General features: G+C 48.9%; 1 protein-coding gene across 1 annotated transcript in view; it reads right to left on the bottom strand.

Annotated features, from left to right (window-relative positions):
* HMCN1 (hemicentin 1) overlaps positions 1–22,371 on the bottom strand; it is a gene marked incomplete at its 3' end in the record, with an annotated part of 484,864 nt that overhangs the window by 92,431 nt on the left and 370,062 nt on the right. The window contains 3 exon segments of the mRNA XM_081325521.1: positions 17,897–17,983; positions 18,850–18,963; positions 21,077–21,244. Of these exon segments, the coding sequence (XP_081181647.1) occupies positions 17,897–17,983; positions 18,850–18,963; positions 21,077–21,244 (369 nt within the window).

Consider the following 22,371-nt stretch of genomic DNA (forward strand, 5'->3'; position numbering starts at 1 on the left):
TAATAAAAATGCTAATGTTGAGAATTCACTAACAGGTAAACCTTTGCATTCCAGGTGTATCCATAAGTGGCACAGAAGATTGGGTCATGCCAGTTTCCGTGTTCTGAAGAAGATGCCAGAGTTCGCAAGAGGTTTGGATCTAAAGGGGTGTAAGGTGTTCTTGGACTGTGCTGTCTGCAAGAAAGCCAAATCCAAAGCAGCAGCAATTCCAAAACGCGCTACACGCTTGTCAACACGCATTTTTGATTTGGTACACACTGACATAGTTGGTCCTTTTGCACCCACACTTGGTGGTAAAAGATATTTCTTGACAATCATTGATAATTATTCTAGATATGGATATGTATATCCTATGAAAGAAAAATCTGAGACCTTTCAGATCTTTAAAGACTTTGCTAGTCTTGTCTATACCCAATTTGAGGTCAACATTGCCAGAATCCAGAGTGATCGCGGTGCTGAATTCATGTCTCAGCGTTTCCAGGACTGGATGCGTGAGAATGGGATAGTACATCAGACATCTGCTTCTTATACTCCAGCTGAAAATGGGGTGGCAGAACGCAGAAATGGAGTTTTGCAAACCATGATGCGTTGCCTTCTTGAAGATGCTAACCTCAGTCTTCCATACTGGGGTGAAGCTATCAAATATGCTAACCATATCATCAACCGCACTTGGAGTAGTGTGATAAATTAGACCCCTTATTTCATGTTGTATGGACACAAGCCTGATCTCTCACATCTCCATATTTTTGGTTCATATGCTATGGTGAATATTCCTTTAGCCCAAAGAAAGAAAGGGGGTCCTGCAGCAAAAAGGATGAGATTTATGGGCATTGATGATAATTCAAAATGGAGCAAATACATTGACTCTCATCATGTTATTGTGGTTTCACAATCTGCTATTTTTGAGGAAGATGCTGACTGGTCCAGGATTCATTCTAACGATCCTGGAGTTTATTTTCCTAGAGATGATGCTGCTGATGCCACGCAACCTGATGATCAAGATTCACAGGAGAATGTTCCTTCCACGAGTTCTTCTCAACCTACTGTTCCGTCTTCGCAAGCCACCGATGTTGCTGCTGGCGACGATGATGAAGACGAGGACGACACGGAAGAAGAATGGACGGTTGGCCCGAGACGTTCCAAGAGGACCACAAAGGGAATCCCTCCAAAACGGTATTCGTGGCAAGTAACAAAAACACCTGTACCTTTGATTTGTAATGTTACACTTCCACCTGAGAAGTTCACACAGATCAAACATCTTCCTGAATCAGAACAAGATAAATGGTTTGAGGCAATGCAGGCTGAAATGGACAGTCTAAAGAAACTTCAAGTGTTTACACCTGCAAGCCCTCCAGCAAACAAGAAAGTTATTGGTATTCGATGGGTCTACAGGATCAAAAAGAAGCCGAATGGTGAGTCGTTGTACAAGGCCAGACTGGTAGCCCAGGGTTTCGCTCAACGTTATCCTGAGGACTATACAAATACATACTCACCCACAGTGCGGACTGAAAGTGTGAAAATTGCATTAGCCACTGCAACTATCCTTGGCCTGGAAGTGTTCCAGTTCGATGTTGAAACGGCTTATCTACACGCTGATCTTGATGAAGAAATTTATGTCAAAGGTCCTCCAGGTTTCCGACAGCAAGAAGGGGATACCTGGTTTCTACACAAAAGTCTTTATGGTCTGAAACAGTCTGGTTTAATGTGGTACTTATGTCTTTCTGACAAACTAAATTCAATGGGCTTTATTAAGTCCGAAACAGATGAATGCGTGTTTACTAAAAGATCCGGTAATAGGTATGAGATAATTCTTGTTTATGTCGATGATATTGTTTATATTGGTCCAAATAAGCAGATGAGTGAGGTTTTTGCTAAAGCTTTACAAAAGTTCTTCACACTGAAGTGTTTAGGATGTATTAACACTTATTTAGGTGTTCAAATTGCCAAAACTCAGAAGGGGTTTAGTCTCACACAAGAAGAGAAGATTGAACAACTGTTACATCACTGTAACATGGAGGACGCTAAGCCTGTGAGTATACCCATGCAAACTGACTTTCACATTTTGGCACATGAACCAAGTCCTGAGTTCGAGGATCAAACACTATATCGCTCAGTCATTGGGTCGCTGCTGTATATTAGTAGTTGGACTAGACCCGACATTGCACTTAGTGTTAATCTTTTATCACGACACGTAGGCAAGGCAAAACAGTTTCATTGGACATGTGTTAAGAAGTTATTGAGGTACCTAAAACACACCAAAGACATGAAGTTGTTGTTGGAACCCACACATACTGACTATGCAGAGTTATGTTGTTTTGCAGATTCAGATTGGGCGAGTGATAAGAAGTCACGGAAAAGTACATCAGGTTACATGATGTTCTTAAATGGATGTCCTGTTTACTGGCATGTGCGTAAACAGAATTTTGTTTCTTGTTCCTCTACAGAAGCTGAGTATGCTTGTGTGTCTGATGCATGCAATTCTTTAACCTGGTTTGATGCTTTAATCACAGATATCTGGACACATCCAATTCGACCGATTACAGTGATGGAAGATAATGAATCTGTGGTTTATATTTCTGAAACACGTTTTACAGGTTCAAGGTCCAGACACATTGACATCCGATATCAAAACATAAGGCAACTGGTTAAACAAGGTTTTGTGACATTACAGTATGTGCCTACACGTGATCAAATTGCTGACATGCTGAACAAACCACTTCCTACAGCCCAGCATGAGTATCTGCGTGAGAAGATGTGCCTTACTTGAGTCTTCACTTTGCTGACGAAAGAAGGGGAATGTCACTGCACGTTTTTTTTGTTCGTCAGAAAGTTCATTTCTAACTGTACATTTTTCCCCTGCTCTCTGCACCTGTTGTGATAACTTATCTGGTAACCATAGTGAATCCCATATCACTAGCTATGTTATGGTTTCAGTCTGTTTAGTGCGCATGTCTAGAAAAAGTGCTCAGAGTTATTGTTTATTGTTTTTTTCACTTTGCTGTTGCTGACTGTTACGTTTAGGATGTAGTGAGCTAGCTCTGTATAATATATATTTAGTTTTTATATTTTTGTAAGTAAAAGGTATTTAGTAAGATTATGCGTCGTGTTTTTCTTGCCTTCCTGCATGCACATCATGCATTCTCTGAAGCACGGTCCGTCGCCCTCTACAAAGGTGATTTTTACCTTGACAGGGGCCTCACCACCGCCTCCCTCAAAGCAGCGGGGAAGACACCCTCACTCAAAGAGGCAGATATTACTGCCTGGAACAAGCTTCGTGTCTCCTCCCGAGCCACATAAATCAGCCAAGAGGGACACAGGTCCAATAAACAGGTGGTGGAACTCAGCCTCCCCATAATCCTGTCCACATCATCAGGGGAAACAGGATCAAACTCAGTCCAGATAACATGCTCAAGACCGTCCTATTCCTCCACATCCGACTCTGCCCAGTTAGAGTCCAAACCGGCCTGGATCTGAGTGATTTTGTCCATCAGATGATGACTAAACTCCTCGGCCCGCCCCTGCAAGGGCTCCTCCCTCACCTCCTGATTAAGGAGGGAGCGAGTCACCCTAAACAGGGCGGCTGGGCGATTATCTGTGGACGCGATGAAGGCAGCGAAGTAATTAGCCCTCACCGTCCTCATCGCAGCAAGATAAGACCTTATAAAGGTTCTTAGCTGCAATCGGTCAGATTCGGAACGGCTGGACCTCCAACCGCTCTCTAGACCCCGTCTCCAACGCTTCATCTCCCGGAGCTCCACAGAAAACCATGGAGCCCAATGGGATCTGCGCCAGGTCAGAGGTCGCAAGGGTACAACACAGTTGAGTGCCTCAGTGGCCGCCTTTTCCCAGGCATCAACCAAGGCATCAACTGGGCTGTGAGTGAGGGAGATGGGTATAGACCCAAGCGCCATCTGGAACCGTTCACGGTCCATTAGGTGCCTGGGGTGGAACCACCTGGTCGGTTCCGCAGCCCAGCAGCGGGGGGTGGCATAACAGAAGACCAGCCGCAGGAGATGATGGTCAGACCATGACAGGGGAACAACGACCGGTGAACCCCCTCCCAAATCATCCAACCACTGTCCAGACAGGAACACCAAGTTGAGAGTGTGACCCCCCACATGAGTCGGGCCTTGAATTACCTGGGTCAGGTCCACTATAAGCCTGGGGAACTCCACCGCCAACCCTGAGAGGGTGTCGAGAAGCTCGGCCAGAGCTGTTGCCACACAACTGGGTGCCAGGTATGTGAGCAACAAGCCCATCTGAACCCGAGGGCCACATCTCAGGAGGAGGGACTCACTCCCACCAATCTGGACAATGGTGGTCTCCCGCTGACATAAAGTCTCCCTAATAACCACCGCCACCCCACCACCCCTACCCTGAGCCCGTGGCTGGTGTAGCACACAGAAACCTGGGGGCATAACTCGATCAGAGAGACCCCTCCCTCCGAGCCCAACCAGGTTTCCGTAATGCATGCCAGATCCGCACGTTCCTCCTCGATCAAGTCACAAACAAGGGGAGCCTTATTAACAACGGATCTGGCATTAAGGTAAACCAGCCTGAGCTCAGGGACCTGATCACCCTCACCCCCGGGCAAAAGGGTGCTAACCGGAGGGTCGGAGCATGTCACCGCTCGAAGACAGCGGGGGCGCGATCCCAGATGTCGATACAGCCCTCCGTGCTATTCTGGAGTAGTATGCGATGGGCACCTGTTCCCCGTTTCCTTCTAGTGACTCAGCACTGCGCCCACTCTATAGGGGGAGGCATCGCAAGCGATGCAGATGGGCTTTGACTCAATGAAGTGTGTGACTGTAGATTTGGTGGACAGTAGTTCTTTTAAATTTTGAAAACTTTTTTCGTGGACTTTGGTCCAGTTCCATGCAGTCTTCTTGTCTAGGAGCCTGTGCAAGGGCTCAGCTATCGCTGCCTTGTGGGGGAGGAAAGAGTGGCAGAAGTTTAGGAGCCCAAGGAAGGCTTGCAGTTCTGACTTGTTCTTGGGGGTGGGGGCCATTTTGATTGCCCTCACCTTGGATTCTGCAGGGTGAATCCCTTTGGCATCAATTTTAAAACCTAAAAATTCTGTGGCTTTAACACCAATGCAGCACTTGTCTCTTTTTAATTTGAGACCTGCAGAGCGAAACCTACCTAAAACTGCCTGTGATCTCTCAGCCAACACCTCTTCTGTGTCCCCTGTGATGAGGACATCATCAAAGTAAGGGCATACCCCTGGAATGCCCTTTAGAGTCCGCTCCATTACCTCCTATTCCTGGAGCTACACTGACACCGAACTGCAAACGGTTAACTCTGAAGGCTCCTCTGTGCGTGACTATTGTTTGGGCATCTGCCGTTTCCTGGGTAACTGGCAGCTGCTGGTAAGCCTGCGCGAGATCCAGCTTTGCGAAGATGGCGCCGCCTTGGAGGGAAGCAAGAACGTGGCTGACTGTTGGAACCGGGTAAGCGTGTTGATTAAAGGCCCGATTTATCGTGCACTTATAATTAGCACAGATTCTCACTTCCCCGTTGGATTTGAGGGGGGTAACTATGGGAGTCTCCCACTCTCCCCCTTCTACTGGCTGTAAAAACCCCTGTTCCACTAGCATATCTAGTTCGCTCTCAATCTTATGTTTGAGCGTGAAGGGGACTCTCCGGGGTTTGATCCTCACTGGTATGATGTTGGAGTTCAGTTTAAAGGAGATGGGGGGGCCGGTGTACCTGCCTAATTTGTCATCAAATACGTCTGCAAATGCTTTGCAGACAGCTTCGATGCTGTTGGCCTGGGTGCTGTGGATGCCTGAGATCCCTATGCCTAGGGCCTTAAACCAGTCCAACCTGACTAGGCTAGTCCTCCGGCCCTCGACCATGAGAATATCCAAGTGCCCTTGGAAGTTCTTGAACCACACCAAAAGGGTGGCCTCCCCCTTTATTTTTTATGGGGGCGTGTTGGAAATCAGTTAAGGTTATGCTGGAAGGCCTCAATTTGGCCCACCGCTTGCTCCGGCCGCACACAAGTTTAAAAGTCTCATGTGAAATTACTGAGACTGCAGAGCCGGAGTCAAGCTCCATTTTGCAGGGAATGCCTTGCAAATGGATGTCCAGTTTAATTTTGGGGGTGAGCAGCCGGGGGACCCCTGTGTTGCAGATGGCCCTCCAGCTTTAGAAATAGTCTATGGTAGTGCGCTGATGGGCCCCAGTACCTTTCAGTGATGTGTCCTCTGGATGGAGCTTGTGTATGCCGTCTCGGGAATGGTTACGGCAGACCGCTGCGATGTGGCCTGTCTTCCCGCAGGCCTGACACGTGGCCGTCCGGAACTTGCAGGTCGCCCTCACGTGGTTCCTGCCGCAACAGGCACACTTGGCGGAGGTTGTGCCGCAGTCGGCAAACTTGGGGAAGGTTGCTGGCTTCTGCTGGGCCCCCAGGTTGCCGCGATGTTGCTGTGGTTGCTCTGGCCTCTGGTGAACCAAGTCAATTTCGGACTCCCGATCCGCTTCGCTGCTCCCGCCGTATGCAGCGTTCACCAGGTGAATGGATCCTTCTGGGCTGCTGGGTCGGGGGGGTTGGACCGCGTGTACTGCGCTGCCAGCTGCCTCGTTGGCCAAGACCTCATCCTGAGCATCTTGGAGGATCAAGTTGGGCCTCGCAAACAGTCGCTGTTGTAGGTGCTTGTTGCATAGGCCGCACACGAGCCGGTCGCACAGCCTCTCGTCCAGGTTGCTGAACTTGCACAGGTGTGCAACCTCTCGCAAGGCCATGATGAATTCTGACGCCGACTTGCCCAGCCATTGAAACTGCATTTCGAGCTGGCCCCGCCAGGCCAGCTCGGCCATTCGTGGCCGGAAGTGAGCATTCAGCTTCTCAGCTAGGTCTCGGTACGCAACGGTCTCTATTGGTGTTGGCGCAAACAGGCTGACGGCCAAATCGTAGGTTGCGGGGCCACTCATGCAGAGCAGGGCTGCCACTTTCCAGCCATCTTCTGTGATCCAGTTGGCCCAGAGGAACCCCTTGACCTGCCCCAGGTGTGAGGCCCATCATTCTGGGTGGCGGATGCCGAATTCGCAGATTTGGCCGATCTGTGCCATTCTGCTGCATCCAGTTCAGGAGTCCTGCTTCGGAGGTGACCGCTAGCGTGGTGACTAGCCGGTCGTTGATGGGGGGGAAGATGCCTCTTTCCTCCAGCAAGTGATGCCGTCCCCGAGTGAATTCAGCTCTTAGGTGAAACACGATCCCATCCCCATCGCCACTATTGTGTAGTGGGTTCTGGAACGCAGGAAAGACGCCAGGCTGATGAGTACAGCATAGCAGCTCTTTATTTGTGGTAGAAACTGTACTGGGAAAATACGGGTTACCTGTACCTTTATATACCTGGCCAGGTACGCTCTCAGCCAATCAGTTTAAACCTTAGTTTCCCACCGAATCTAACCGGCCACAGCAGTTTTGGTGCAGCGCCACTTGGTGGTATCGGCTATGCCGTAGCTTACTGTATCTCTTAAACCCCCATACATAACAGTGAAGATAGGGCTTTTTTTACAAGTTTATTAATGGAACGGTCTACTAATGACTAATGATAAACAAGCACCCTGATAGCATAGGAGAAATGGGGATTCTTTGGACTTTTATTTATTTATTTTCTTTTTTCCCAGAACTCCTGGGAGTTAAAAAAATAAATAAATGGGGATTTCACCAAACAAGGAATATAAGAAATACAGTCCAGACTGAATATTATGTTATCTCTATCACTGAAATAAAGGAGAGAACTGAAAGCTGGAAGAAGCCTTCTTAAGCCTGTTTCTTTTACAACAGTTTTACACAGGAAAGACAAGCAGCTGAGAATCTTTTGGTGAGGGGCATTTTAGGTGTGTTTGTTTCTTCATTTTTGAAGAGGGAGAGTATCATATAAAATGTTGTATATCCACCGCCAGCAGCGATCAACCACCTATTCCCGGGACCGCGTGAAGGAGCAGCGCCCAGCGACGGCTGAGCAGCGGTACCAGGAGTGCGGATGCGGAACAAGCGGCCCCTGGTCTACCCAGTTCTCCGGCTGCAGCACCCATCACTCCCGATCTACCCAGCAGTGCGGCGGCGGCCCCAGGTCTACCCAGCCCGGCTCACTTGGTCAACACCGGTCTACCCCGTGCATCGGCTGCGGGGCAGGAAACTCCAACCGGTTTACCCATTGCACCAGCTGCGGAGGACAGCACCCCCGGTCTACCTGCCGTTTCAAATCGGCAAAGTGCAGAGCGTGCGGGAAGACCGGCCACATCGCAGCGGTCTGTCGGAGCCGGCCAAGGGACAGTCTGCATGAGGTGGAGGCGGATTTCCAGCTGGCCACAGGTACAGGGGAGAGGTCGCCGAGGCTTACGGTTAGCCACACGGCGGGACGGTCGGCTGTTTGCGAAACCGGGGAACACCCACCCCTTATCCCAAAAATCAAACTGAGGGTCAAAATTCAAGGGGGTCCCTGCGTAATGGAACTTGACTCTGGGTCAGCCGTATCCATTATCTCCGCACGGACTTTCAGCGAGATCTGCAAGCGGAGCGGCCAGCAGGTTCCCCTGAGGCCATCCAAACTGACCCTCTCAGACTTCCAGAACTCTCCGATTAAAGTCAGGGGGGAGGCGTCGGTGACGGTCCACTACAAAGGGTTTAAGGGGAAGTTGAGCGTGCTGGTCGTCGAAGGGCAACGGACCAGCCTTGTGGGGCTAGGATGGTTCAGGGCGTTGGGCATTGGGATCACCGGGATCCACCAAACACAGAGCCACACCTCCCTGGAGGGCATCTGCAGGGAGTTCGCGGATGTCTTCGACGAACGGTTGGGGAAGTACACCAGGCCCCGATTTCTTTTAAATTAAACCCCCTAGTCCCACCGGTCAGGATGAAGGCAAGGAGAGTTCCCTTTGCGCTCAAGCATAAGATTGAGCAGGAATTGGATAAGTTAGTGGAACAGGGGGTGCTGACGCTGGTAGATGGGGCGGACTGGGAGACCCCCATAGTTACCCCGTTAAAGGCAAATGGGGACATTAGAATCTGTGCAGATTATAAAGGGACAATTAACCGGGCGTTAAGTGCGCATTCGTACCCGGTTCCCACCGTAAGCAGCATCCTGGCATCCCTGCAAGGTGGGGCGGTATTTGCGAAATTAGATCTTGCCCAGGCTTATCAGCAGCTGCCGGTAGACCCCGAGGCAGCAAGGGCCCAGACCATCATCACCCACAAAGGGGCGTTCCGGGTAAACCGACTGCAATTTGGGGTGAGCGTAGCTCCAGGGTGTTCTGAACCAGCCCTCTTCTGGCCTTGTAGTAAGGCAAACCCCTATTCAGAAAGAAGAGACTGGAGAGCGTCCAAGGCTAAAAGGCATCTGCCAAGATTTAATTACGCAGTTAACAAAAACACTAGAGCTTGTCTTCTCAAGCGGAAAAGTTGCTTTCAGCAACCAGCCCCTCCCCAAACACTCCTTTTATAGAGAGCTCAGGGCGTGGTCTCCCTGTGCCTCCTCCCGAGGAGTCCCACAGCCTTTCTTTGTTTGTTCCTGCTCGACTGCCTCCTGCGTCGGGCGTCCTTGAACAGGGCCAGCTGTGGGTCATCTTCCTCCGCACTCTCGGGCTCACGCAGCTGAGAAGAGGTCCCCGGCTGAGGGCTCTGCAAAGCCTCCAAACCATCATCAGCCGGTTCGTTTCCCTCCCCCTCATCTGAGTCATCCGATACATCGGAGCCGGCTGTCGGACCCACAGGCTGGCCCTGAGTCACAACACTATCCCGCACCGCAGGGCCCTTCCCCCGGGTCTGCCGATCCGGATGCGGTCGGGATGGGAACTGTTCGTGAAAAGCAGTCACCAACGCAGGGGCATGAACGGCGGTCGCGTCTTCCCATGTGAAGTCCTCCGGCCCGTACCCTTTCCACTCGATCAGGTACTGGAAGCAACCTTTCAGCCAGCGGGAATCCCTGATGCTGGCGACCTCGTACTCGGGGGTGCTGTCGCCATCACGAGGTCCTGATGGGGGAGGTTCCGCTTGGCGAAGTGGACAAGCCGGTTGTTCGGGGACCAACAAGGACCGATGGAAGACGGGGTGCACGCGCAGGGAACGTGGCAGAGTTAAACGATAGGCGACCGGGTTGATGACGGCCTCGACTGGGAACGGTCCAAGGTAACGGTGGTCCAGCTTCCTCGCCGGCCGAGTGGATGGTAGGTTTCTGGTGGACAGCCAGACCCGATCCCCCACCGATAATGGAGGCGTATCCCTTCTCGACCGATCGGCGAACCTCTTGTAGTCGGCCTTGGCCTTCTCCAGCTGCCGTCGCACCAACCGATGGATCGCCTGTAATTCCGCCATGAATTCGTTCGCTGCCGGCTCCGGTGAGTCCACGGGAGAAAGGGGGAAAAACCTGGGGTGATAACCCACGTTGGCCAAGAACGGTGTCATCTGCGTGGAGGTGTGCTGCGAGTTGTTAAAGGCAAACTCGGCTATGGCTAAATAGTCCACCCAATTGTCCTGCTGCAGGTTAACATAGCAGCACAGATACTGCTCTAAGATGCCGATGACCTTCTCGGTACCCCCGTCGGTCTGAGGATGATGCGCGGACGAGAGGCAAACCTTAATGTCCAACGCCCGCATCAACTCCTGCCAGAAGCGGGCTGTAAACTGGGCCCCCCTATCGGAGATGACCCTATCGGGAAGGCCGTGCAGCCGGAACACCTGTTGGATGAACATGCGACTAGTGGCGCGAGCTGACGGTAAGCCGCGACAGGGGATGAAGTGCGCCATCTTGGTCAACATGTCCACCACCACAAACACTGTCGTGAAGCCGGAGGATGGGGGTAGATCCGTCAGAAAGTCCATGGACACAGCCCCCCAGGGTCTCTTGGGCGTTGGCAAAGGCTGCAGTAAACCAGGCGGGGCCCCTGTCGCTGACTTGGCCTGCCTGCATGGGACGCAGGAGGTGACATAAGACTGGACATCGTGTCGGACTCGGGGCCACCAGAAGGTACCGGAGACCAGGTTCAGAGTCTTGAACAGGCCAAAATGCCCCGCAGCCGGGTTATCATGACATTGGCTGAGGACGAGTCCCCTGAGTGGCCCTCCTGGAACATAGAGCCGGTCACGATAATACAGGAGTCCATCCGTGACCGACCAAGGCGAATCTGGCCCCACCTCTTCCTTCCGCTGAGCCACCCACGCCTCCTGCTGCTGCGCCTCCCGGATCCGAGCCCGTATATCCACCGGCTCCCGCACCGCAGCAAAAGACTCGACGGGGATCACTGTCCTGGGCGGAAGCTTGTCTTCCACTTGGGTGTACTCGGGCTTCCTGGACAGAGCATCCGCTCTCTGGTTGTGCCCGCTTGGTATGTACCGCACCCGGAAGTCAAACCTCGCAAAGAAGAGGGACCACCGGATCTGGCGTTGGTTCAAATTCCGAGCGGTCTGCAGGCTTTCCAGATTCTTGTGGTCCGTCCGGACCTCGATTTGATGCCGCGCCCCCTCCAGATGATGCCTCCAAGCCTCGAACGCCGCCTTGATGGCCAGCAGCTCCTTCTCCCAGATGGTATAGTTGCGCTCCGAGGGGTTCAATTTCCGAGAGTGATACACGCAAGGGAAAAGGGTACCGTTGGGCGTCGCTGTTGTGACTCAGGGCCAGCCTGTGGGTCCGACAGCCGGCTCCGATGTATCGGAGGACTCAGATGTGGGGGAGGAGGGAAACGAACCGGCTGATGATGATTTGGAGGCTTTGCAGAGTCCTCAGCCGGGGACCTCTTCTCAGCTGTGTGAGCCCGAGAGTGCGGAGGATGATGACCCACAGCTGGCCCTGTTCAAGGACGCCCGACGCAGGAGGCAGACGAGCAGGGACAAACAAAGAAAGACTATGGGACTCCTCGGGAGGAGGCACAGGGAGACCACGCCCTGAGCTCTCTATAAAAGAAGTGTTTGGGGAGGGGCTGGTTGCTGAAAGCAACTTTTCCGCTTGAGAAGACAAGCTCTTGTGTTTTTGTTAACTGCGTAATTAAATCTTGGCAGAAGCCTTTTAGCCTTGGACGCTTTCCAGACTCTTCTTTTAATTAGGGGTTGTGAGAAGAGGGCTGGTTCAGAACAGTCGCTGCCTGGAGTAACACGGCCCCAATGGCAATGTCGGAGGCATCCGCCTCCACGACAAACGGCCGTTGCGGGTCAGGATGCTTCAAGATGGGCTCCTTCATGAAGGCGTCCTTCAAAGCTTGGAACGCCTGTTGTTCGGGGGCGTTCCACTGGAACCGAGTCTTCTTCTGCAGGAGCCGGGTAAGGGGGGCTGTCAAGGCAGCAAAGCCAGGGATGAATGTTCGATAGTAGTTGGCAAATCCAAGAAGTCGCTGAACATCCTTCACGCGACGCGGGGGTTGCCAACTCTGCAACGACTCAACTTTACTCGGTTCCATGGCGATGCCCTCAGGAGAAATGCGGTGACCCAAGAAATCGATGGTCACCTGGTAAAACTGGCACTTCTCCAACTTGGCAAACAGCCGATGTTTCCGGAGGCGCTGCAGGACCTGACGGAGATGCTGATGATGCGCTTCACGCGACGGGGAGTAAATCAGGATGTCGTCCAGGTAAATTACGACAAACTGGTCCAACAGATCTCGAAAGATGTCGTTCATAAAATGCTGAAACACAGCGGGGGCGTTGGTCAGGCCAAACGGCATCACCGTGTACTCGAAATGTCCATAGCGAGTACCAAACGCCGTCTTCCACTCATCACCCGGCCGTACCCTGACGAGGTTGTAAGCTCCACGCAGGTCCAGTTTCGTGAAGATCTTAGCCTCCCGGAGTCGGTCCAAGAGCTCGGGGATGAGGGGCAGCGGGTAGCGGTTACGCACCGTGATGGCGTTGAGTTTCCGGTAGTCACAGCAGAGCCGTAACTCGCCCAACTTCTTTTTGACGAAGAGCACAGGCGCAGACACTGGCGAGGACGAGGGCCGGATGAAACCACGAGCCAAATTCTTTGTCAGGAAGTCCCGCAATGCAGCCAACTCGGGCTCCGACATGGAATACAAACGCCCCACTGGGAGAGGCGCATCAGGAACTAGATCAATGGAACAGTCATAGGGCCTGTGCGGGGGTAATTGGTCCGCCTCTGACTCGCTGAACACATCAGCAAAGTCGGACAGTTCGGGAGGCAAAGAAACTCCTGAGGAGCCCTCCACCTTGCCGGCACAGATATGACGGGTGTGGTCCACGCACTGCAAACTTGGGAAGGTGACCAAGTTCTGAGACCAATAGATCTGTGGATCATGCGCCCGGAGCCACGCCAGTCCCAGGACCACGGGGAAGTGCAGATCCGAAGTGATGTAGAACTGAATGGCCTCCACATGGGAACTGATGGCCATACTCACTGGTTGCGTGGCGGCCGTAATAGGCCCGGACAGGAGCACTCGACCATCAATAGTCTCCACTAGCATGGGCGGATCCACCGGACACTGAGGAACAGCCCATTTGGCCACGAAGGCCGAGTCCATAAAGTTAGTGGTAGCCCCAGAGTCAATTAAGGCATGGACCGGAATCCCCTCTGGCTTGCCAGGAAGGATCAGTCGTGCCTCCAAAATCAAATGCCGTGGAGGTTCACAGGCACCATCGGAATGGCGTCGCTCGGCGTGGTCGTGGTGGGTCGTCCGATCTATCACACCGTCTAGATCGGGCTCGGGCCGTTTCCCGACAGCAAAGCAGGGGACTTTCTCGGGGCCGGCTTGGTCACTGATGCCCGCTGACGCTTCTTTGGACAAGAAGCAGCCAAATGTCCAGGGTCCCCACAGTAAAAACACAACCCCTCCGATCGTCATCTGTCCATTTCCGTCACCGATAGACGGGACCTGGCGGCACCCAGCTCCATTGGCTCCTCCCTCTGGACTGGGGGCTCACGCACAACAGGGGCGGCAGGGGTCTGTGGGGTGGCACGGCGACTCTTTTGCTGCTGCAGCCGGGCATCGATCCGCAGACAAAGATGGATCAGCCCATTCAGATCTGAGGGAATGTCCACACGGGCCAGCTCATCCAACATCTCCTCTGACAAGCCATCCTGAAAGGCATCCACGAGCGCAGCCTCATTCCAGGCGGAATCCTGGCTAAGCAGCCGGAAATCGCTGATATAGGCCTGTAGAGGGCGCTGACCCTGCCTCAAAGCTTTCAGGCGTCGGGTGGCAGTCTGCGCCTTAATCGGGTCCTCGTACATGAGGCGCATATGGTCACAAAACCCCCCAAAGTTATCCAACAAAGGGCTAGGCTGTGCCAACAGAGGCGTGCCCCAACGAGCTGCATCTCCCGACAGAAGGCTCAACACGAATCCCACCTTATCTCGGTCAGTGGGGAAATCAGCTGCTCTCACGCTGATAAAGAGCTGGCATTGTCCCAAGAAGGCAGGAAACAGTTCTGGAGTACCAGCAAATTTATCCGGCATAGCTATCTGACATTTCCTCCTGGGTGGGGGTGCAGCATGTACCTGAGCTTGCAGTTGAGCCACCTGAGTTGCCAGCAAAGTGAGTTGCTGGGTGAGCTGGGCATTCTCGGCAAGAAGCTGCTCCATCGTAGTAATAAGGGGTGGGTGGCTGAAAGCAAACTGTTCTGAACCAGCCCTCTTCTGGCCTTGTAGTAAGGCAAACCCCTATTCAGAAAGAAGAGACTGGAGAGCGTCCAAGGCTAAAAGGCATCTGCCAAGATTTAATTACGCAGTTAACAAAAACACTAGAGCTTGTCTTCTCAAGCGGAAAAGTTGCTTTCAGCAACCAGCCCCTCCCCAAACACTCCTTTTATAGAGAGCTCAGGGCGTGGTCTCCCTGTGCCTCCTCCCGAGGAGTCCCACAGCCTTTCTTTGTTTGTTCCTGCTCGACTGCCTCCTGCGTCGGGCGTCCTTGAACAGGGCCAGCTGTGGGTCATCTTCCTCCGCACTCTCGGGCTCACGCAGCTGAGAAGAGGTCCCCGGCTGAGGGCTCTGCAAAGCCTCCAAACCATCATCAGCCGGTTCGTTTCCCTCCCCCTCATCTGAGTCATCCGATACATCGGAGCCGGCTGTCGGACCCACAGGCTGGCCCTGAGTCACAACACAGGGATTTTCCAGGAAGTCATGGAAAAAACGCTAAAGGGGATCCCCGGGGTTTGCCCGTATTTTGACAACGTCCTTATAGCGGCCAGCTCGGAGGACGTCCTGGCATCATGGCTAAGAGCGGTACTCAGTCGTTTTAGGGATGTGGGTCTAAGACTGAAAAGGGACAAGTGTAAAATTGGGGTTACGGAGACGGAGTTTCTGGGATTCAGGATAGACGCGCAGGGCATCCACCCGTCAGCCTCCAAGGTGAGGGCTATCAAGGAAGCCCCAATTCCCAAAAACAAAGCGGAGCTGCAAGCGTTCCTTGGTCTCTTAAATTTTTATCATACATTCCTGCCGCACAAGGCGACCATCGCGGAGCCCTTGCACAGGCTCCTGGACAAACAAACACCCTGGGACTGGACTGCCACACACACAAGCGCGTTCAGGACCCTTAAGAACATGCTAGCCGGGGACGCAATGGTCACTCACTTCAGGGAGGACCAGCCCATCTGCCTAGCGTGCGATGCATCCCCTTATGGGATAGGGGCAGTCCTCAGCCACTTAAGGGAGGACGGCTCACAGGCTCCCATAGCATACTATTCCCAGACCCAGTCAGCGGCAGAGAGAAACTACGCGCAGATAGATAAGGAGGCTCTGGCAGTGGTCGCGGGGGTAAAAAAGTTACACGACTACCTGTACGGGAGGGAGTTCCTCATTTACACGGATCACAAGCCCCTGCTGGGATTATTCACCACAGAGAAGCAAATGCCACAGATCCTTTCACCAAGGATGCTCCGTTGGTCCATTTTTCTTTCAGCATACTCCTGTAAGCTAATCCATAGACCAGGAAAGGAAATGGGACACGCCGATGGACTCAGCAGACTTCCCCTAAGGAAGGCTGGACCAGATCCCGCTCCTGCTAATCAGATATTAGCAATACAGGAGCTGTCTGAGTGCCCATTAGACGCTAGCGACATAGCAGCCGAAACTCCCAGGGATAAGATTCTTAGCAGAATTCAGTCCTGGGTTAGCAGCGGGTGGCAGGACAAGTCACCGGGACCTGAGTTCACAGCATTTTTTACGCGGCAGCACGAGCTCTCAACCCATAAAGGCTGCCTGCTGTGGGGGAGCAGGGTCATCATCCCCACAAAACTTAGGGAGAAAGTCCTTCAGTCCCTTCACGAGGGTCACCCGGGAGTGGTAAGGATGAAGGCTCTGGCCAGGAGTTACCTGTGGTGGCCTGGGTTGGATAAAGAGATAGAGGGGTTGGTAGCAGGATGTTACACATGCCAAAGGTCTCGCCCAGAGCAGGCACACGCTCTAGTCCACAAGTGGGAACAAACTCACACCCCCTGGTCCAGGGTCCATATAGATTATGCGGGGCCATTTCAGGGACACACCTTCTTAGTCATCGTGGATAGTTACTCCAAGTGGTTAGAGGTGGTACCTGTGTCCAACATGACATCAGCGGGCACAATACAGGCACTAAGGGGAGTGTTTGCCACACATGGGCTACCAGATGTAGTAGTATCTGATAACGGAGCGCAATTTACCTCCTCGGATTTCCAAGTGTTCCTGAGGACCTTGGGGATTAGGCATGCCACTTCAGTGCCCTTTCACCCTGCCAGTAACGGGTTGGCAGAGAGGTTCGTGCGGACTACCAAGGATGCACTCAAACGAATAGTACAAGGGGACTGGAAACAGAGACTGGCCACATTCCTCCTCCATCAACACGCAACACCCTGCACAGCCACAGGAAAGAGCCCAGCGGAGCTCAGGTGGGGCAGACACCTCATAACTACGTTAGACAGACTCCACCCAGACAGGGTATCAGCAGACACAGAACCCCCAACCCTCAAAACCAATTTCAACATAGGGGAGCAGATCTGGGCCAGAAATTACAGCACAGGCCATCCATGGGTGCCAGATGAAGTGGTGGAACGGACAGGCCCCCTCTCCTACAGAGTAAGGGTGGAGGGGGGACTCCTGTGGAGGAGACACTTAGATCAACTAAGGAAGAGAGCCCCTGAGAGGACGGGTGGAGAATCAATGGAAACAGCAAGGGAGGAGGCAGAGCAAACACAAACACACACACAGCCACAGTCACAGTCACCCAGAAGAACAGCAGGAAGGGTTTTGGGACATCCATCTGCCTGGCAGGGAGCTGACAGGGAAAGTAGGCAAGAGCCTGAGGGCAGCAGGTCACAAAGAGCCAACACTGAAACACATGCACACACACAAATCAGACCAACACAACCAGACCAAGGAACAGGAAGCAGAACCAAACCACTACAGAGCCAAGCCTGAAAAGATCAAACAGGACACACAGAGCCCCCAGCTACCTCAGTGATTATGTTCGCTCTTAAGCCTGGGGGGAGGAGGAATCTGGAGGGTTAAATGTAAAAATTGTAAATAAGCTGTATATAGTTAAGAAGGAACGACAGAGGATCATCCTCACTATGGGGGAAGGGGTGCAGTGTATGCCTCCCAGCATACACAAAGGACAGCACAGCAGGAGGCTGATGGTGCAGATCAGCAGAGGGGCTGGACAGCTCCAGGCGATGACTGCTCACTCAGGATAAGCCTAATGACTTAAGCTGTTGACAGCCCCAGGCATGGTCATCCTGGTGGGAAGCCAGGATCTACACCCATTGTCACCTGCACTGGCAGGAAGCCCAGGTTTGAACTGATTGGATGCCATCCACCTAGGCAGGTACAAATAGACGCCAGGCTTCCCTGTTTCCCCAGTTCGTTCTGTTCAGAATAAACTCATCTTCACCCCATCTCTGTGTCCGTCTCTATGTGAAGCATGCGACTTTACACGAACCAACTCTAATCAAGAATCACCAGAAGCTTACCTGTGACTTCACATGTCAACATAATGCCATGCATTTCTTTTACTTTTACATCTTCCAGTTTATTTTCTCCTACAATGCTTGGAGGTACTTTTACATTATCAAAACAAACAAAGAAAGAAAAGAATTATGTAAGAATACAGCGATACAAAAGGATTATATCTTTATTTGCATTAGTCATCACAAAATATGCTGTTCCATTTTCAGGAGCTATGTCTTTACTATATATTTGTATGGATGTTGTGTTGTGGTAGGCATGTGAGAAATGTCATGGGTATGTGAAATCTGGAGCACATTTATTTAAAATATTGAACCTGAAGTCAGATAAGACTTTTTCAGATAGTTTCAGATGAAACAAAGGAGCATAATTTATGTATGCTTTCCCTTGTTGTCTTGGTTCCTAGAATGAATAGTGTTGCTTCTTCTTTTGAAAAAGTCACAAAAGTAACTATTTATACCAAGGCACCTATATATTCTTAGTTGATCTAAGATGCTGTAAGGCTAATTCTTTTTCTTTTTTTCCCTGCAAGAGTAACATGGCTGCTTTTATGGAAACTAAATTTCTCTATTTTCCAGATTTGTCCTTACATACTTGGATGGTGCAAGATGCAGTAGAATTACAATATTATGTCCATTATACTAGCAAATAAGATGTGTTGTGCACTAGGGTTTTGTTTTTGTTTTAAAGAACAGTTATTAAAATTTGAAGAATTTGCAGAGGAAAAAGAACTACGTTCTCCTGTTTTTTGATATTATCATTTTCTAAGGCACATAAAGTATCCTTCTGTTTTATATTGGAACAACTGCCAACTTATATTATCCAATTCACAAAGTTACCCATTAGTTACATAATTTTTTCATTCATCTCTTCAGTTTCTAAACACAGGGACTATAGAGTGAACCAGGAAGAAAAATCTGATACTTTGGCCTTTTAAAAATAGATTTGACATACTCACCTAAAACTGAAAGTTCAAAGTTTTTCCTGTCTTCTCCTGCAATGTTATTTACTATACAGATATAACGACCAGCATCTCCCATTTTCACCTGCATCAGACGTAACATCCTGCCACCTAAACACAAGAGCCATAAAGCTGCATATTATAATAAAACCTAATTCTCAGTTTTGAGTTGTTAATATAGAACCAGAACAAAATAAAGTTCAAAATAACTGGCAGCCTGCTGAAAGCTCAATCTTCTGTGGAATATACAGTTGTCTGAGTGACCGTGATCATTTTGCTTTAGAAAAACCCACTACACTCCTAGCATATGCCTCAGCTCAATGCTTTTCAGCAATATCTACAATACATATGTATGAAAGTTAGAAATGAATGCTAAGATATTACTAAGAGTTTACTATTGGAACTTATTATAATCGTGCTACTGAGGAAGCATGTTTCTTCATTATCATTATGGGCAATATGTTAAATAACTTATTTCCCAAATCCCTTGTTAAATTTTAAAAAATACTAACAGTGGTTCAGTGCTTGTTGTTGTTGTTATTAGTTGCGAAGTTGTGTCCGACCCATCGCAACCCCATGGACAACGTGCTACAGTGGTTCATTGTGACATCCTTCCATCTTTTAAAAAGTAACTGAGCTATGTAAATAATTTATATGGACATGGTAGGAACAAAGTTGGTTTGCAAGGGCAGAAATTACATGTTAACATGGTAGAGAATGCTACAAATTAGATCTACTCAGGTTTTTTTCCTTTTTATCTTCTATTTTTAGTAGTGCTCATGTCACTACTTTGGGGAATTTGGGGGAGGAAGGTATTTTTTTTTGTTTTTGTTTATCTGAAAGATTTATGATAATTACATGTTTTAAAAGAAAATTCTTTTTGTACTAGTATAGGCTTTTATTTTATGTTTTGAGATTTTGATTCTGCACTTGATATAAATCAATCCATGGAAGCATCTAAAATGACTGATTAAATGAAGCAAGGCGATTGCATTTAAGACAGGGGTCTTCAAACTTGGCCCTTTTATGACTTGTGGACTTCAACTCCCAGAATTCCTCAGCCAGGCATGCTGGCTGAGGAATTCTGGGAGTTGAAGTCCACAAGTCATAAAAGAGCCAAGTTTGAAGACCCCTGATTTAAGATATCATCACCTTAAGAGAAGGCATGGGGCCAGACTCCTTAAAGAAAAAGCAATGCTTCCAGCCCTCAAGAAACTTCCATTGGGCCAAAATCATAACAATCATAAACCAATAACTGATATTTTCTTTCTGAGCCTGCTGCCCAAATGTGTAGCACCAGACTAATATGGTTCCTCTGAATGAAAACTATTTTCTGGTTTGGGATAATTTCCATTTAGGCCTATTTCTAGGTCTGGCACTGGAATAACTCTGTTCATTCAGATGATTTGTGACTGCTTGCCTTTGATTTCTTAGTCACTTCTATTTAGGGAGGAAGAGTGTATATTAGCAATGTACAAATGTATTATCTTTATGCTCCAGGCATGAAATAGGTTCCCTTTAACTCCAGATCTTATGATGATCAGGTTATGCATTTTGTGGATTTCTGGACCATAGTGATTAGCTATTGCCTTATTCTGGCTTGTTGTTGTTGTATTGTTTTGTTTTTCAATCTCCCCAATCAAATCTACAACCCTGATGTAGTATTAACCAAGCTTGATCCTACTTAGCATTTTTCCAAAATCAGCCAAAGTCATTGAGGCAATGCCACATATACTGGTATTATATTACTGAAAATTAAATAAAATTTGCAGTAAAGCAGCAAGATGGGCCCACTATTCAAAATGTATTTCTTTCAGCCTCTCAATAATTTGGAGAAATATGGAATGGAGATATGACTAAGAAATAATCACTTACACAATGGTAACCAAGTTAATCTATGATTTAAGATTTGAATAGTTCTCAGTAACATATTCTAATGCTCTCAACAACAAAAAATAATTCTCTGCAGAGAAAAAAATAAAGTCATCATGCCTGAATAGCTTAAGAGAGTAACATTTTATATGCAGAGTAATTACCTAACTAACTATATCTGATATCACATATGAGATCCTAAATATATCTCAACTTGAGTTAGGTGGATAAGCCATATGTTCAAGTTTAATAGAGCCTTTCCATGTGCTTGTTTTATCAGGCATACTATAGAATATTTTCTATGTTTAATATTAAAAATAACATCTTTTCACTTTAATATGCTCCTTCTTACCTGATAGGATTCTTACAGAGTTACTTGAAGACACTGGCTGTCCATTCTTCAGCCACATTATTGATGGATGGGGAATTCCTGAAGATTCACAAATCAGGTTGACAGGACTTTTCTCCACAGTACTTACGTTTTCTGGCTGCACCAGATTACCCATAATTCTTGGGGGGACTACAAAAAAAAGAGTAGCAGAACAGAATAAATATCATTCAGTGATGAAGGAGGGTCAGCTACATTTATTTAAAAGAATTTAGAAACAAACGTGCAGTGCTGAGGTTCTTTGCTTCTATTAAAATGTTCTCTCTCAAATTGCTTTTTAGTGGTAATGGGGACTCCTTGACAAATGGAAATTGGAATTTGGTGTACTAAACTCCCCCTAAATGATCTCTGTGATGTTCCATAAAATAAACATGTAAACATCAACTGTGTTTTTGCTGTTGAAATAATTAAGTGCAATCACATCCCTTTAATTAGAATTAGATTTTGCAGGCCTATGTCAAACTCTGAAGGAGTTACTACTTAGGATTGAGAAAACTTTTTTTTTATTATTTGAAAATACACTTGCAGCTCTTTTCTGTATCAGTATTAATTTTATCTGCCCCTTTAATCATTGACATAAAGCAAGAGGCAAAAATTGTTCTGAAATACCTCAGAATGCCTGAGGTAACAGAGTATTGTATTACTTATACAAAGTATAAGGCATTCCAATGTTACAAAATTACAGGTGAAACTCAAAAAATTAGAATATCGTGCAAAAGTTCATTTATTTCAGTAATGCAACTTAAAAGGGGAAACTAATATATGAGATAGACTCATTACATGCAAAGCAAGATAGTTCAAGCCGTGATTTGTCATAATTGTGATGATTATGGCGTACAGCTCATGAAAACCCCAAATCCACAATCTCAGAAACTTAGAATATTACATGCAATCAATAAAACAAGGAGTGTACATAGAACAATATTGGACCTCTGAAAAGTATAAGCATGCATATGTACTCAGTACTTGGTTTGGACCCCTTTTGCAGCAATTATTGCCTCAATGCGGCATGGCATGGAAGCTATCAGCCTGTGGCACTGCTGAGGTATTATGGAAGACCAGGATGCTTCATTTTTTTATTGTTATTTTTTATTCTCTACATACATATGTTAGTTTTTCAAACAACATGCGAGCTGGGTTCATAACACGCTGATACATATACAAATTCTACTCTTTGGTTCTCTCTTCCAACCATTTATAAAATAAATTCCAGCTTTTATAGTATTCTGTTTCTTCTTTGTCTTTTAATCTCATAGTTA

The sequence above is a fragment of the Vipera berus genome (genome assembly GCF_964194415.1).
Source record: "Vipera berus genome assembly, chromosome: 3".
Lineage (NCBI taxonomy): Eukaryota > Metazoa > Chordata > Lepidosauria > Squamata > Viperidae > Vipera > Vipera berus.